The sequence below is a fragment of the Bombus affinis genome, chromosome 14 (genome assembly GCF_024516045.1).
Source record: "Bombus affinis isolate iyBomAffi1 chromosome 14, iyBomAffi1.2, whole genome shotgun sequence".
NCBI classification, from domain to species: domain Eukaryota; kingdom Metazoa; phylum Arthropoda; class Insecta; order Hymenoptera; family Apidae; genus Bombus; species Bombus affinis.
This window is the reverse complement of record NC_066357.1, coordinates 7,476,628-7,493,107: the sequence shown is the minus strand read 5'-3', so window position 1 is coordinate 7,493,107 and position 16,480 is coordinate 7,476,628. Positions and strand designations below refer to the sequence as shown.

Here is a 16,480-nt window from a genome sequence, read left to right as displayed (position 1 = left end):
GGATTTCCCCCAAGATTTACGATGCAGTCCGATGAAAACTATTTATCTTGTAATGGCCGACCGCGATAACGTCCCGAAGAGCGGCGTTTATGTCCAGATGCCGACCGTCTCCTGTCAATTTTTATCTTTATCTTCGGCACTTTTTTCTCATCCTTCTGCCGTGTCAATGGCGAAGAAAGATTACATTGTTTACCGTACGGAAAAATGGACACGCATCCACGCGTCGTCGATTTATCACTCGTCGTTTATCGATTTTAACTAGATTCCGTGTAACAGTAACTACTAGAGAACACGTGTGTAAATAGGAAACTACCGTCACACCCAGTTTCCGCTGAATTCCATGTCTTCCATTTTGCGCATCAAAGTTTCACGTCGTTTAACCGGCGCCTCTCCTTTCAAACGCTTTCCAATTTCATTTCATGGATAGAACCACGCGAATCAAGTTTGCGAATATTTAACAAACCAATGTGGTTGCCTGGCCCGAAAAACGCGTAAGATCGTGATACTCGTTTAAAGCAAACTAGACGCGATCTAAGTTTATAAATTCGGTGAATTTTAACCACTTTCGAACTTTGGTTTATAAAAATTCTTGCAGGGTCGACGTGCGTTTTTTAAAATTTTTATGCAACTTCAGATTTTTCAAAAGAGAACCGAAGGAATGGAATCCACGTGGCGTGTAATTTAAAATTCAATTAAATTTAAAACATTTAGGATCTATATATTTCATCATTAATATAACTATATTTTATACAACTTCGTTGCACGTGTCATTGTATTCTGTGGAATTTTTGTCATCTTTAGGTTTGTAAAAATACATAGATATTTACAAGATTCACATCTTCGTTGTTAACTGTATAAAAAATACCCATTCGGTGCGTTAATTCTTCTCATGCGTAATGAATCAAGATCGTCCGAAAAGTTTCTTTCGTTTAATAAGCAAATAATGGACGCACAATACTCCGTTTTGTATTATTTTATCGAATTACGTATGATCTATTTTGTCCTATCAAAATAAAGATTACAACGTTCGACAGATTAGGTTTCATGTTCGTATAAAGATGCGTCGTTGTAAAGGGCATGTCCGTAAAAGAAAGACGCTTTCCGGGCAACCTAATATCTACGAAAGGCTTAAATTATGGCATCTCGAAATGCGTCGTTACATAAGCTTCAGAGAACAGGTCGATCGAACGAGAAGGCAGATCGCGAAACTGGACAAGGAAAGTGCGCAAAAGGAAAACACGTTCGCCGACATTCCCGTTTCCTGACTCCATAATTACTGCAGTAATTCGTGCCACGTGCACGCCGCTAGGTGAACGCAAAGCATTCGAGCAACGACAACGATTATACGAAAAAGAGGAAAAAGAGCACGGGGTAAATTGAATATTTCTTGCAGCTTTGGCGAAACGAGCTCGACTACCAACATTTTCCTAACGTAATTAGCGTTCTGTATTTTCTCGTTCACTCTTAGTTTCTATTTGCCAGCGAATTCAAAATCTATCGCAACCTGCTGACACAAATAATGCACTGGTTCGTGAAATTTGAATATTTAATGTAAAAACCATTTATGAATATATTACGCGTGTTATCCTGCGAATAATTCAAATTTTACCAATACCATTATGATACTCGTGTCTCATTACAATATTAATAAAATCCCAAAACGCTTGTATAACATAATAATAGTAATCGCATAATGTATCGATCACGTAATGTATTATTTTCGCGAGTCACGGTAGTAATAATAATCTCTTTTCGAAAGATATATTTCCACGGTATATACGTAAGAAAGGGACGTGATATTTTTCGCTGAAATTCGAATACTACGAGCGAGAACACGCATCCTTTCTCACGCTTCCTGTTGTTACTTCTTGTTGTCGCAGGACCAACAAGGCTGCAGGGCTTGGCACTGTTATCACGTCTCACTAACGACTTTTTCTTGCGAATTTTCTTGCCTCGCTCGCCTTCCTCCTCCACGCCATTTCCATATCTTCCGGTAGCATCTCTGGCATTCGCCTTGTCTTTTCTCGTCTATCCTCGCATGGACAATCACAATCTGTTCGATCGTCGCGATATCCATCTCTCCTGTCCATTACGTACATATTTCTACGTGATCTAAGTCTCATAAAAAAAACGCGTTTGCATAAACTTCCGCAGTCATCGACTTCCTTATCATTTATTAATCACTAAAGCTGAACTGACTGATGGCTAGCTGTGCCAGTGTTACTACTGCAAAGTCATTGCTTCAATCACGAGTCATCGATAGAATTTTTGTTTCCTTAATGTAGTTTACAGTGGTAGGAAAATTGGACGTTGACTTCGAAAGTCTGTTTCATCGAGTTCTCGAAATAGCTGCAATTTTCGACGAGAGCCAATTAGACCTTCCTAATCTAGATCATCGCACCCTTTGCCGTATTCTGTCTAAGCTTGTACAGTCCTCGGAACGGTCCCTTCTGATCCCAGTTATCGTGTTAGAACGGTGAATCCTTCTGCGAGGAAGTCATATGGAAATTCACGATAACCTCGGGAAATTAATCTCGTTAAACTTGCATAACGATCATCCTCCAAATTTATTTGACAATTGTGGCCGGATTCGATGACCCACGCGTCGTCTTACGAACCTTTACAATGTTCCATCTTCGCTTTTTCATAACTGTAAAACCATCCCAAAATTTGTCATTTTCATCGAGGATTCGAAAGAAGCCATTGGTCAATTGAGAATTTTATGCATTTAGGAAATTGAAAATTGCACAGAATACATATAATGTGAGAAAGTAAATAAAATATCCAAAGCACTGTCTATAACACATTATAGGTAAAGCAATCTTCCACGGAGCTTCTACCTTTCAAATTACGCTCTTTGACATATGAATTTGCACAAAAATACGCAACCCGCATGTAACAAATAAAATGAAAAATTTTGGAAAAGGTAGAGTCGATCAGTTCGACTAGAATTGATAATTATTGGATGGTTTTAAAGATAATTCAAAAGCTAGCAACGAGAGGAAAATAAGTTGCTTTGCCTTGCTTTCTTTCGAAACATATACGAGACAACCTGTGACTCGATTTGCGCGCGTATCAAAAACGCAACCGCAAAAGTCGTGAACACCAGATTTCGGCCCCGCGAACGTAATTAGAAATTTGTGCCATGGCTAATTCATTCCGGGATAATTACTCGCTGCCGGACGTGACGTGTCGTAATTTCTGCCACACAACGACGTTACACTTTTCCTCTGACATCGATCACCCGGGTCGCCAACGTCGCCACCGTAGCCACCGTTTCCTGAATATCACGGCCGACGTTCCACAGTAACATTTTTTATTCCTTCACCAGCCACTTACGGCTTATCGGAAAATCTAACGTTTTAACGTCGTTGGCAAAGCAGTATGCAACAAATTGTAGTAAGAATATCTAGATCCAAACACGTATACTACTATTCATACTACTGTGTAGTTTGACGGCTTGCAAAATATTGCAAATATATGAAATACACCTCAAACGAGGCTCTTTAACCGAATAAGTAACGAGGCTACGCTCTATACTTGGCGAATGAGACAGATGAAAATTAAACAGCTGAGAATCAAAATTTCTATATGAAATCCTACGCTGTCTCGCTCAACCATGTTTTTCTTTAACTCTTTTCGGTATCCAACTAAGACAAGATCTACGTTTAATAAATAAGGCAGATAGAAATAAACAATGCAGCTAAGATTCAACATTTCTTGGATGTACTATATTCAGCACTTAAAAATGATCCCTTTAACATTTTTTAGTATCCACCTAGGGAACGACGCTATATTTTATAGTCTTATCACAATCCCAGTCCAATAAGCGAGTCAAATAGAAAGTTGCAGCTGAAACTCGAAGATTCCTAGAAATATGAGGTTCAACACTCTCTCGCTGAGAGAAATTTATTTTACTAACGAATTTTGGATGCTTCTCCTGAATTGTCTTTAGTATCCAACTAAGAGAAGTGCTTGTTCCAACGTTTCATTACTTGACAAAGATTCGTAATAAAAACCGCTACGCAGTTTTCGAACAACTCGATATACCGATAAAACGATGAAAAACGTCGAAATTTTCCCTCTGCTCTTGAGTCGTCGTGTCGAGGTCTGCCATGATATAAAACACGATAACTCGGCGTTGGAAGTCGAAGAAGAGATCTTATCGTAAATCAAATATCACACCGTGTGCTGGCTTGTCAGACATCTCGACTATCCTTCATTACTCTACAACGACCAGAAGCTTTCTCGGCTTCTTAACGACGACGCTATTCATCGTAAATCATCATCGGCGATTTTACAGTCTCTTCGTTGCAACGATTTCGACGAGTTACACGAGGCAGTTTACGCTGAGCGTAAATCAGCCACGCGTTTCGGCCGAATAAAAGCTGCTAACGGTCGATTATTCGCCGGCTTCCAGCCATAAACTTTCGCCGCTAATTTACGTATCCTAACGGGCATTTATTGACCCTTCGCCTCTTTCCCTCTACCTGTTCAGGTACCGGTAGCTCGATTATACAGCACGAATTATGATCGTATCTCGAGCATCAGACGGACTTGCGGCGAGTGGCTGGAAACGATAAAACCGGGCCGCCAAGTCTACCTCCACGCTATAAACTTTATCTCGCGCGTAATGCGAGAAAAACGTAAACGCGAATAAAATCGCAGATCTGCGAAGGGATGAGCGAAAGAGTCAGACGTAAGACATAAATTTGTCCTGATTTTGTACATACGTACGTCGCGCGTATTGCATGAAATTTGAAAACAAGTCGAATTTTATATATTAGGTCGTCCGAAAAGATTCTTTCGTTTTGTAAGGAAATAAATGGATGCACAACATTTTTCGTTTTATATTATTTTATCGAATTACGTATGATCCATTTTGTTCTATCAAGATAAAGATCACAACGTTCGACGGATTAGGTTTCATGTTTGTATAAAGATGCGTCGTTGTAAAAGACGTGTCTATAAAAGAAAGACACTTTCCGGACAACCTAATATATGCTATATATGTTGGGACAAATATAAAAGTAAATCGAATTTACGTTGCAACCTGATCTATTCCATACAAAGCAGTTTAGAGGAAAGAGCCTGTTAATCGCTTATCACATACCAACGACGATTCTTTCATATTTTTCTTGAACTTGAGAAACTTGTTAGCAATAAAAAAAATACCATTGGGTTTTAAGAGATCTAAAGAAGAAAGAAGAAGATCTTCACGCATTGTAACTACGATATCTTACGATAAAATGTATATTTTAGAGGAGGTACTTGGTCCATTTTATTCATCGTTGCTTGCATCAAATAAAAATTTCGTTTCAACTTCTTTTTCAGTCGATTTTAGCAAAAAGGTGTATTTCAAGAACTAACTTCTCCTTCCAGTTAATTTACAAGCAATCGGGAAACGATACTTCTACTTCGACGGTTTGGTCAGCCAACAATCGGAGAAAATCATCGTGATTCTTCTCGGTCGTGGAGCAGGAACGCGCTCCTTACTCGTTTCATTGAAATAGTCCGCCATGATCTTTCAGCAGACCAGCAGCTTAAAATCGAGCACGAAGAGCGTTTTAGCGAGTTGTAACGTATAACGTCGATTTAAGGCCACTTTCATTGACTTGCCAGCGAACACCTTTTCGGCGACATATTGCAAAGAAAAGAGGTTCAGCAGGAAGTAGTAAAGTGATTGCGAGAGGAACGGGTAGAAAAACGCCGGAGGTGGACGCGCCTGGTTTATGATCACGGATATATTCCATTTTCGTCTTCTGGCCACTTTATCCGTCTCGTGGAAGGCCGGCTAAAGTACGTTTGATTGTAAGCTGCCCGCTGTGGTTTAAGACTGATTTACAGTAAAATGGTGGTGGCGTGGTTCGCGCGCACGTGAGTGGACTTCGAGGATTCCGTTGCCGAGCGTTAAGCTGCTGTTAGTTCCACCACGGGCTTCCCTCCTTCCCCGTTCCAGCTCCTACAGTTTTGCTCTTGGTTTATCCATCTGCTTTCGGTATGGGAAGGCGGACACGGCGTCTTTCCAGCTTCTCTAAATATCCGCGAGCTTTATCTCTTCCACTCTCGTTGCTCGCTGCAGTCCGGCGATTCTTCTCTTTCGCCCATTCAGAGGCCGTTGCTTTGCTTACTTGTTCGCTTCGCTCCTTGTGCTCGTCTGCCTCAAAATTTCCCTCCTTCCACGCGCCGACCGTACGTACAATTTCTCCGCCAGCCGCCGACTTCCCCTTATTTACCGTTCCACCTTGATTCCTCCGTCTGTTGCTTTTCTCCTTTTGCCCACGCCTTTTAAACACTCCCTTTGTCCGTTGTTCCTTGCCGTCCGTGGCTCCTCCTTCGATTCCCCGATAAAAGAGTTCCCATCGGGTGTATGTAAGCGCCAGGAAACCAGCTTCTTTCTCCGCCGCTTTCACCCCTTCTTTTTTCTCCCCGCAGCTCCTCGCGCTCTGCTAGCTTGCTGCTTTCTCGTTTTTCTTCGCGTCCTCGATTCAACCGCACACCGCCACTAAATCGATCCGGCGGCAGCGAGAGAAATGACAAGCCGCGAGATGGAAAAACGCGAGAGCGGAGAAGTTAAAAGGAGGAAAGCACGTGCAAGAAGGAAAGCGGGATGGAGGTAGAAAGGGAGCATCGGTAGCGCGACTCCGACGAGAAAAAGAAAGGCCGTGGCAATTAGGCGGACGATTCAGCCCTCCTTAAGGGGATCATCCCGGCACAATGTAGTCGGAGAACCGGTCGATCGGTGCCTCGGCGTGAAATTAAATGACCGCCGCTATTTAGACCCGGATAGAACAAATTGCTTCTACGGACACCCACGGACACCCAGTCGACAGTCAATCGTATATCGGTGATTGGATTATTACATGGCGTTTAATTCGCACTTGCGTATCCTGTAGGCGATTTACACAGCATTGTCTAGGGTCTTTTACAACGCAACTCGTATTTTTGCTTTTTATTTATTACCGTTTTCATGTTCCTACAAATATTTGCCATTTCAACATTCACCACACTAATAACTAGTTTCGTGTTATTAAAACTACATTTTTTACACGATTTAGGAACGAAATATGCGCTGTTGGTATTGATCTATTCTTGAGCATTTCGCAAAATGTTATATTGTTTTAAAAAATTTATACGAAACATATCACCCACTTTTCCCATATAATACACCGTTTTTCGTTTCAATTAACGATAAGCTATGTTTAAAGCTGATTTAAAGAGACAAGCGATACGAAACTCAGAAATTCAACGAATACAAACCTACCATATTTTTTCTGCGTGATTTCCATTTTATAGATACGTGTTTCACCCTGTTTTTCTCGTAGCCACGTAAATATCCGCGATCCAGTTTTGAACATTGAAGCAATAAGAGACTTTAGCAGCCGCCTTTTGTAACACAGCCTCGGAAACTAGTTTGTACGGTTTCGATTCTGAAAATAATCGTAGTAAAAGTCCAACGACAGTGGAAGTTAGATCGAATTCTTTTGACGCAAGTCGCAAGGGACGTGAGGCGATCACAGGGAAACAGTGAGCCGCATCAGGACTCGATTTAACGGAAATGCAAACTAATGGGATTCTTTCGGCAAGACGCGTGTGTCTTTATAGGAGCGTTTCGTATCCGAGTAACTGAATTGCCACGTATACGTTCTCATAGTAGTTGCAGAGCTTCGCTGCACAATAGTAAGCGCTAGACGCCTTATCTACTACCATGCGTTCTAGTTAAACTCTTCTCGTTCTACTGTCGCGTAGATCGTCGTTTCCAGTTAATTCGTCGATATTAATGCCGCTGAACGCGCAACCTTACGTTTCATAAAGAAGTGCAAAGACTATCGGAATACTTAAGAAGAGATAAAAAGAATCGGAATACTTGGAACGAGACAAAGATCGTTTGTTCGCGCGCAGACTGCTTGATTTCGTCTTTGTCGCCTAATCTTTATTACCGTCGAGAATTTTGGATCTTAATTGCCGAAATAATGATATGGGAACACTAAATTTACATTTAGAATTTATATTAAAATAGTTATATATTTATTTGATGAACGATTTCAAAGATACTCATCGATACACACTTGCACGAGTCTTACCTTCCTCCATATCAGACTGTTAAGCGAACAGTTTACATTCCTTTGTTTTTACTATTCACTAGTTTAGCACATAAAATTATACATATCTCAATACAATTATCATGATATTTTTTGTATGCTCCGTTGCCAGAGAATTCGAGCAGTAAATACAACCGCAAGGTTTCACCTGTACTTAGAAGGTTTAACGCGAATGGGGTTAGGTCTATTAACTTGACGTCCGTTTCTGCTTCAATTTAATTGCATCAAAGAGACGAGACAATCCCTTATTCGAGATTCAATGGCATTCAAAGTGATTCTACGCGTGTTACGTCGCGCGAGCAACGTGATCCTTCGCTACTTTTAGTCGACTGTATGAGTTGTTAGATAGATACGCTACTAGTCGCAGATATCGGGGCACTTTCGTCGATCCGTAGCTACAGCATGTGAATCTTTCCAGGTAGACAAATTAATGGTAAATCGGTAGTAAGAAGCTACATTTACTACCATCTTATGCAATCACCGAACTATAACTCGAAGATACTTACTTACTGAAAATCATAGCCATAGTATATTTTAATATGTACTTACGTGTACTACGTATATTTACTATTCAAATATCACTGCTTGTATTAACATTTGGGATCTTTCTATCCGTTCGGAAGAATCTTCTTAACTTGTATAACAGGTTGCTGTTAATTTCATTTTAAGGTATATCTTTTTAACCACCGATTGACGCAAGAGTCAGAAAATTAAGAAAAACGGATGCGTCGTATCTCTCCCTTGTAGTCTCCAGTCGCGTCAAAGACACACGAACAAATTGGTCTCCGTTTCAAGCTTGATACAACTTTCAAACCGATCCTATTCTGCTTACCATAATAAGCATTATCAAAAATACTGATTGCCGAAACTTTTACCAAACTCCTCTACGATCTTCAGCTCCGTATAAAGACACCTGCCAGCAATTAACGTAGAAATCAGGAAATCACTCATTTACATCGCGTTTTCCTCTGTAAACTCCCTTCAATTGACGCTCTCTCCCTTTCGAATTTAATACGACAGCTTTCAGACTGATTCTGAACGAATCAATTTCATGTTTCGTAAATCTATCCCTGATAAAGCCACCGGCCTCATCCGTCACCGAATGCCCTGTATATTGGTGCGGAGAATCAAGAATTCGTAAAAGCAGCTCGTAGGCAGAAGGTTGGAAGATTTTCCCGATCGGAAGGCAGAGTAAGTGAGAGGAGACGAAACGATAGTGCCGGAAGCATGAGAAAAGAAAAGGGCATCCCGATCGTCTCAATTCAGTCGTGTCGGCAGCTATAAAGTTGTTCTTGAAGTATTCCCATATCACCGGCCGTTGGTATGCCAATATACCGGTGCCTGGGCTTTGTCGCCCCTTCTCATTCCCGGAGCCACGCAGTCCCTTCGCCAACGTATTCCCTCATCGACCCGCTCTCGTCGTAGACCGTCTCCCAGGAAGCCATCGCATACCCGGTTTCGCACGTGGTGGTATGTCTGCATACCATCGAGATAATGATTGGCAGCAGGACTGCCTGGAGTCCGACCAGGACGACGACAATCCTCGACAATTCGTGCCGGCCTAGCCAACCCTCTAGCCTCCAGACGATATTAAACCGAATTACTGAGGAGTCTTCGGATCCCCGTGATTCTCCGTGATCAGGCTGGTACTGAGAGAAGCGAAGCAAAAATGCGATCCGAAACGTGATCGAGCGTAGCATCGTTTTTAGATCAGGCGAGTAACACCGTAGGTCGTAGCGCCAAGCGTCAAATACACTCGTATTCTGTAAATTTCGCGTCTTAATACTGATTTGAAAGGTTTGCGTCGGTCTTGCTATCTATTAGCTACATAGAAAAGTACTTTTAACGTCGTAAGGGCGTTCTTGAATGTGGAGAAACTTCCCGACGACGAAAACGTACGATTAGCTTGGACACTATGGGAAGGGTACAACAGGCTAAAATTTCCTTGTACGTAACGTAACTGTTGGTATTTATCAGCTAAGGAAAAACTGGAAATACGTAGCCTTTGTGTCTGATAGCAAAAAGGCGAAGAATCTTAACGATGAAGAAGCGATTACTTTAATTTTGTGTTGGATACTTCTCGCGGTATTGCTGGCAGTTATCTGTTCCGGTGTCTGTATTATACCAATTCGCTGGTCTTGTCAAATACGATCTTCGATTTTGTACAACTATGGTATTTTTCTTAGTACTCGTGTTCCAATACAACTTTCCCTCGCGCGTCTCCTACTTCGCACGATTTTGCGATTCGCGTCGCGGTCTCGAGCGCGATGTCGTCACGTTAATGAGATAATTTCGCGTGGCCGGAGATATTAAACCGTTTCGGTAATTGCGGACGTTAATAACGATAGACGTGTTGATGGAACACACGGGCAATCCGTGTTTCGGCATACTAAGCGGCACAGACGTGATGAACTCGTCCACCACTGTAAATACTCGGACCTAATCAACGCAAGATGGCCGGATGGGAATTACAGACGAATTTCGTGGTAAATATTTGTCACGACCGACAAAAGTCCCGAAGGGCGCTTGTTTCGAGATTTCAATCAGTCTGCATGTTGCCATCCAAGAGTCTCTATTACCGAAATAATTATCGCTAATTAGCATTGGTTTAACCGGTAAGACCCCCATGACTGTACAAACACAAGCTCGTTATCGACTCGTCTCCTTGTCCACGATCGAATTTTGCGCGTATAACGCTCGTCGAAACATCTTCCAAGTTGCATAATTTGATTCGCAAAATTTCAAGGAAAATATCTTGATTGGTAGGTTTGCAATTATTCGACACCTTAAGGGAACGCAGCACGCTATCGTCCGGTATAAATACCAAATAGCACGAAAACATTGCGCGAGTTGTAGTATGAAGCAGATTCGGAACTGTTCTATGCCAGCCACGTGCAAGAAACTAACGCGAATGCTGTTAATGGCGAATAGTCGAACATTAATACCGCGATTAACTCTCACGTTGGAAATATTATTCCTCGTTTTTCTACCTCTCCTTTAGAGAATTATCGTATGAAGAATTATTATAAATTTAACAGACGCAAGGAACTTAAGAAAACACGAACCGTAGCCACGACGTGGCATCTTTACGAGCCAGATATTGCAGCGTGTTCTCGCGTACTCGGTTTCCTTAACAGGTGCAATTTCCAAATTCCACCTTTCTGCGAATCGCGTTCAAAATCCGATGTACACCAAAAACTAGTAAATTTATAATCTCGGAACTTTACGTACGAGTTGATGTATCTTTTCAGAAGAAGCTTTTCGAGGGCTTAAAAAAAAGAACAGGAAAATTAGCAAAGTCTAAACTTTCTTCCTTCCGCTACTGTGCCTCGTTCTGGTAATTTACAAAGCGATTTTTTTTCGAATGAAAGAGACCTAGTAAATGACACAGAACACGATCGATAATTCGACAGACAGATTCAAAGTCAAATCGCTCGATTTCGAGGATCCTTTGACAGCGTGGCCCAATCAGTCGAGGAAAATTGATCGCTCGAGCGCTGGGATGCGCTACCTGTGTAGTTTCAATTCACGAAACGCAATGGAAACCGATATGTTTCGAACTTGCAGTCGTAGCTGTGAGCTCGACTAACGAGCTGCCTCGCAACGAGCGGCTTGCGTGATACCTGTCGTGGATTTGCGTGCAGGTACGTGCGTAGGGAATTCTTCGAGCCAACGAAATTCCAAGACGTCAGCCAGTGAGGTGGTTTTACCTGCTTCATTTAGTCGCTTATATTTGCATATTTTACGCTATCGGAAATACCAGATGTTTTTACGGGATATCAATCTCGTTGTCAGCGTTGCCTCGGAAGAGCAGGATGAAGGCCAAAGACGATATCGATACCGTTGATCACAGTATCCGCAGCCCTTTTCTCTGCACGGTTTCGATATCCAAATACTATTCGATATCACGAGAAACAAATGGATTTATAGAGTTTCTAACAAATATTTGAAAGACTGTATGTACGCTCATTTCTTCTTTTTTTTTTTCTTTCTTTTTATCTAACCAAGGAAATTGGATCTTGCGACTGCTATCATTCCGAAAAGCTGCACTTCATATTCGATTCAACGACGGGTCCGATGGCATTAATATTCATGACGAGCGTATATTTTTTTAATCACTTTCGATATTCATTGCGCGCCCGCAGCTATCGCGTTTTTCAACGAAATTACCTTTTCTCCTTCCTTTCAATCGATAAATTTATTTTTGCTCTACCCTCGCCCCTTCTTTTTTTTCTCTCCCCCTTAAACCAGTCCATTTTGCCGAGATTCGACACACATAGACAGATAGATAGATGGATAGATAGATAGATAGATAGATAGATAAAGAGAGAAAGTGGGAGGAGGAGCAGTAGATTTTTTTTCAAATGTTCGATCCACTGGAAGCGGCAAGGATCGACCAGGGGCCATAGTGCAATTACGCGGTCGGTCAATCGAAAAATTCGTCGCGTTAAACGCACCTGGGCGAAAGGATCTCTCTAGAGAGAGCGTATCGATTTCGCGTCCGCCTTTAGCCAGCCAAGAATTTAACGTCGTTTTATTCATTAAATCAGTACCACGCCGCTGGCGAAACAACTACCGGTTCTTTTTCCAAACCAATGGGCAACGAATCTAAAGAGATTCGCCTCGCTTATATCGTGCTGAATTTACGAGGCAAAACGGTGTCCAACCTTGGGTATCGTGCCAATGAAATGTGCACAGGGGTCGCGAAAGTTGAGCGGCGACAAGTCAAGTCGAACGGACAGTGGCAGAGGATTTAGGCGAATCAGTATCCTGACGGTGCCGGGCCCCGGTGTTAGGTTACTTGTTTACTCCCGAGTGCCGGAACGGCCGATGCATTATTCAACGACTGCTTGTATTTATCAAGCCGATAGCCAGCTCGAGACCCCGTGCACACACGAGGCGGAACACGCGCGAGCACGTCAGTACCAGGCGGTCGCGTAAACAGGTGAGAGATCGCCTTGAATTCTCTCTCTTTCTCTCTCTCTCTCTCTCTCTCTCTCTCTCCCTGTCCCTGTTTCTCTGCCTCTCGAGATTCTCGTAGCCTCGTACAAGTGGATTGCCGATGTTTATGGATTCGGCCGCCTTCACGGTTTACCCTAGCCTTTCTAGTCTCTCGGCTTACGCGCCATAAGTTAGCAACGCTTCGCTGCTTTATCGCGAATAACCAGCACCGAGATTTTCTTTTCGTTAAGTGGTCAGGCTTGTTGAAGCGGCAATAGTCGACTTCCATCGAGTCGTATCTTGTTGCTAGTCGTTGCATTGCGTTGCATTGGACGCGTAGAGAGGAGACCCGTGGGTGGTTTAGGGGTTGTTTTATGGAGTATGTCGCTGGCCATTTATTTAGCAACGTATTGGATACAACATTGGATGGAGAGGTAGAATCTGCGTAGCGATTTACTTCAGCTTCTATATCGTAATTTGTTTCACATTTTATATCATAACAAATGGTTAACCTTGGACATTTTCCAGAGTTTTATTTATTACGCATATTCTGCAGGTTTTTGAATATCTTAAGTTTACGTATGTGCTCTTTGTGTTTTTTGTGTTCTGTGACTTTGTGTTTTAATTAATAAATTTTTAATTAATTTAAATGTTTTAATAACAGAGGAACTGTGATTTAATTACGGATTTAATTACGGATTCTTTTGTCGTAGTTGCACATGCATTTCAAACGTATTTTGCAACGTACTGGATGCAACGATTGAAAAAGTAGAATTTGAATACCAATTCGTTTCGCCTTCTATGAATTAAAAGTAGTTTATTTTAGTTTGCATATATTTAAATATTACGAATATTCTTTATATTTTCTAATATTTTGATTTTTCAGAAACGTATGAATATCCACAATTGACTTATCAAGAATTTACCAATTTTCTGTTCTAATTAAACATATTTCTTCCGTAACATAATTACAGATACATTTACAGCAATTATGCCCTTCATGCTGATCGTTAGTAACATGTCCCATCCAGCGTTTCGAAGCTGAAGAAAGCTCAAGTTTTATCGTTTCCTTGGTAAATGTTCATGCTCGTTTTCGACGCCTCTTTAATACAACCGATCTCGCGATTCTTTGTTAGAAAATAAACAAAACCTCTGACCTTACCAGAAAATAATAGCATCGAGGAATTTTGAGGGATGAAAGGAAGGGTGGAGTTTCTGATATGTGCGTGAAAAGCCCGATAAATCTTCGAGAACCGAGTGTCTGGAAGATGAAGGGTGCGTGTTCCTCTCGGTGTCTATCAAGTTCCTATTCTGCGCAGCATGGTAGATGGACGAAGAGGATAGAGACGTAGGAAACGAAGGAGAATTCGAATAGGCAGAGAGAAGAGATATACGAGTGGTACAAGCAGCGATAGAGGCGGACAATGAACGAGAAGCCAGACAATGAGCGAGTGAATCGGGACGGAGGAACTCAAATGGGTTGGTAAAGGGTAGTAGCAAAGGGCAAGTTCGATGGTAGCGATCGCTAGCTTCGATAAAGCTAGTCGAAATAGGAGGAGTACCAGAGAACCTGGTCCTCGAACGTCCTCTTGGCCGAAGGTGGCGTCTTACCTTCCAACGTACTCGCGCCGTTAATGACACGAAGATCGTAGGTCCTATTAACTACAAACCGCAACTAGACCAGGTTCTAAGTAGTGGCAATAAATTATATCGCTCATTAAGCGAGGCTTGTACGCGGGAATATTCCTTAATGGGTTTCCGGTGGCGCGCGGAATGCGTGTGTTCCGAGAACCTTTCGCGTTTAGTAATTGCAATTTCACTTGAGTGCAAGAATCGCGTCCTCTGTTGTACGTTGCCGTCTGTGTCCCTGCCGCTTGCAGGCTTCCCGCTTCTTCCACCAAAGCTTTTACGCGTGATTTTACGCCGGCGAAATTTCACCGAGACTTACGTTTCTATTTCACTTGCATGAGGGAAACAATAGCCGGAATTGAACTGGATAAAACTCCGCTCGAATTGTTATCATTGACCGGTCGGTTCTTCCGCCACCTGGTTTTTTCAAACATTCGACCCGGCTAAATTGGATGGATTTTCCATAAAAGCGATCGGCGATAGAGGGACTTGCCAACGCTGCTTATTATTAACGTTCGTAACGTGGAGAATAATCGGTGAAACCTGATCGGTATTCGACGCCCTAATGGAATTAAATCATTGAAAACAAAGGGAAAAGGAGAACGGTGGAGGGCGGTGTTAGCCCAAATTACAAAGCCGTTCTTTCCTGACCCAGTGTCGTCGATTTATCTCGAGGGTGAGCTGCGACGCACTTCCCCTAACATCTCCCGCGACCTCGTCGATTGGAGCTCGCGCGCGCACAGAATTCTCGCCATCCACCCTGGATCGTACGGATGCGTGGACTCTGGTTTTCTCGGAAGGAGAACCGATCGGCGTCGGCTCCACAGAGTCCCGTAGAAATATTAGGCGCAGGGTTACAGGCTGGCTCTCCTCACAGAGGCAAGGCTAGGACGCGGCAAAGGGGTTAGAAGAGCGTTCCAGAGGGGGAGACCAACATTTTTCTACCCCTCTCTGTCCACCGTGTACCCCTTCCGACTATCGTGGAAGCACGCCCACTGGAGAATGCTGGTGGGGAACTCGGTTCTTGATAGGGGACGCCGACGATGCTAGCGGCGGCGGTGGTGGTGGTGGAAGTGGTGGTGGTCGTCGTCGGTACTGGCAACTGAAGTCCGACCGAAACGACGCCAGTACTACTGTCGCCAGCATCACGAGCGCAGCCACGAGGCCGAGTCATGGACATACTGGGTATGTCCGCTAGAAAGCCAAGCATGCACTACTTAGCCTCTTCACTTGCTCTTGTTGATTCCTCGCGGCCGCTACGTACGCTACCAACGCCACGTATCGTTGCAACAGTTGCGAACAAGACGAAACGCGCGAGTTATACGAGTTCTTCATTCCTCCCGTTGCCGATATCGATCCATCGATCATAGTAACGCGAGCAAAACAGAGCTGGAGCCTGTCCCTTCGCGTTCCTTTTCTACCACGCTATAAGTTCCATGGTTTAGTTTTGCCTCTTTTTTCGCTTCACCAGTCATTACGTGTCATCGCGGCCGCAACCAAGGGGACTGGCTCCAGAGTGGCGCGCCACCAAGCATCACGTTTTACCTGCCTGTAGCAGCGAACGGACTCAGGTATTGTTCACATCAAACATAATCTCTGTCTTTCTGTCTCTCCTATCTTCTGGCACGTTTAAAGACAAAAAATCCACCTCGAGTCAACTGCGCGAAACTTCCACATCGTTTCCATCTATGTACAGATTTTTCTTTCTGAGTTTTTATCATTTCGGGATTGAATTGACAATTTTTCGGGAGAGCCGTGTATTTTCCGGATGTGCTTGCATCGCTTCTGTGTTCGCTATGTTCCGAGCT

At 42.9% G+C, this 16,480-nt stretch overlaps 1 protein-coding gene and 1 long non-coding RNA gene across 9 annotated transcripts in view; one reads left to right on the top strand and one right to left on the bottom strand.

The window, feature by feature from the left end:
* LOC126923997 (uncharacterized) overlaps positions 1-16,480 on the bottom strand; it is a 301,345-nt gene that overhangs the window by 189,418 nt on the left and 95,447 nt on the right. The window lies entirely within an intron of this gene.
* LOC126923992 (complexin) overlaps positions 1-16,480 on the top strand; it is a 324,121-nt gene that overhangs the window by 245,413 nt on the left and 62,228 nt on the right. The window contains exon 1 of one of the 3 annotated variants that reach the window (XM_050737985.1): positions 15,736-15,857. The exons of 1 other annotated variant lie outside the window; for it this stretch is intronic. In XM_050737985.1, coding sequence (XP_050593942.1) covers positions 15,845-15,857 — 13 coding nt within the window. In that variant the 5' untranslated portion in view covers positions 15,736-15,844. Of the gene's footprint in view, positions 1-15,735; positions 15,858-16,060; positions 16,244-16,480 lie in introns of those variants that run through there. One more of the 3 variants, XM_050737987.1, reaches the window with a different exon arrangement.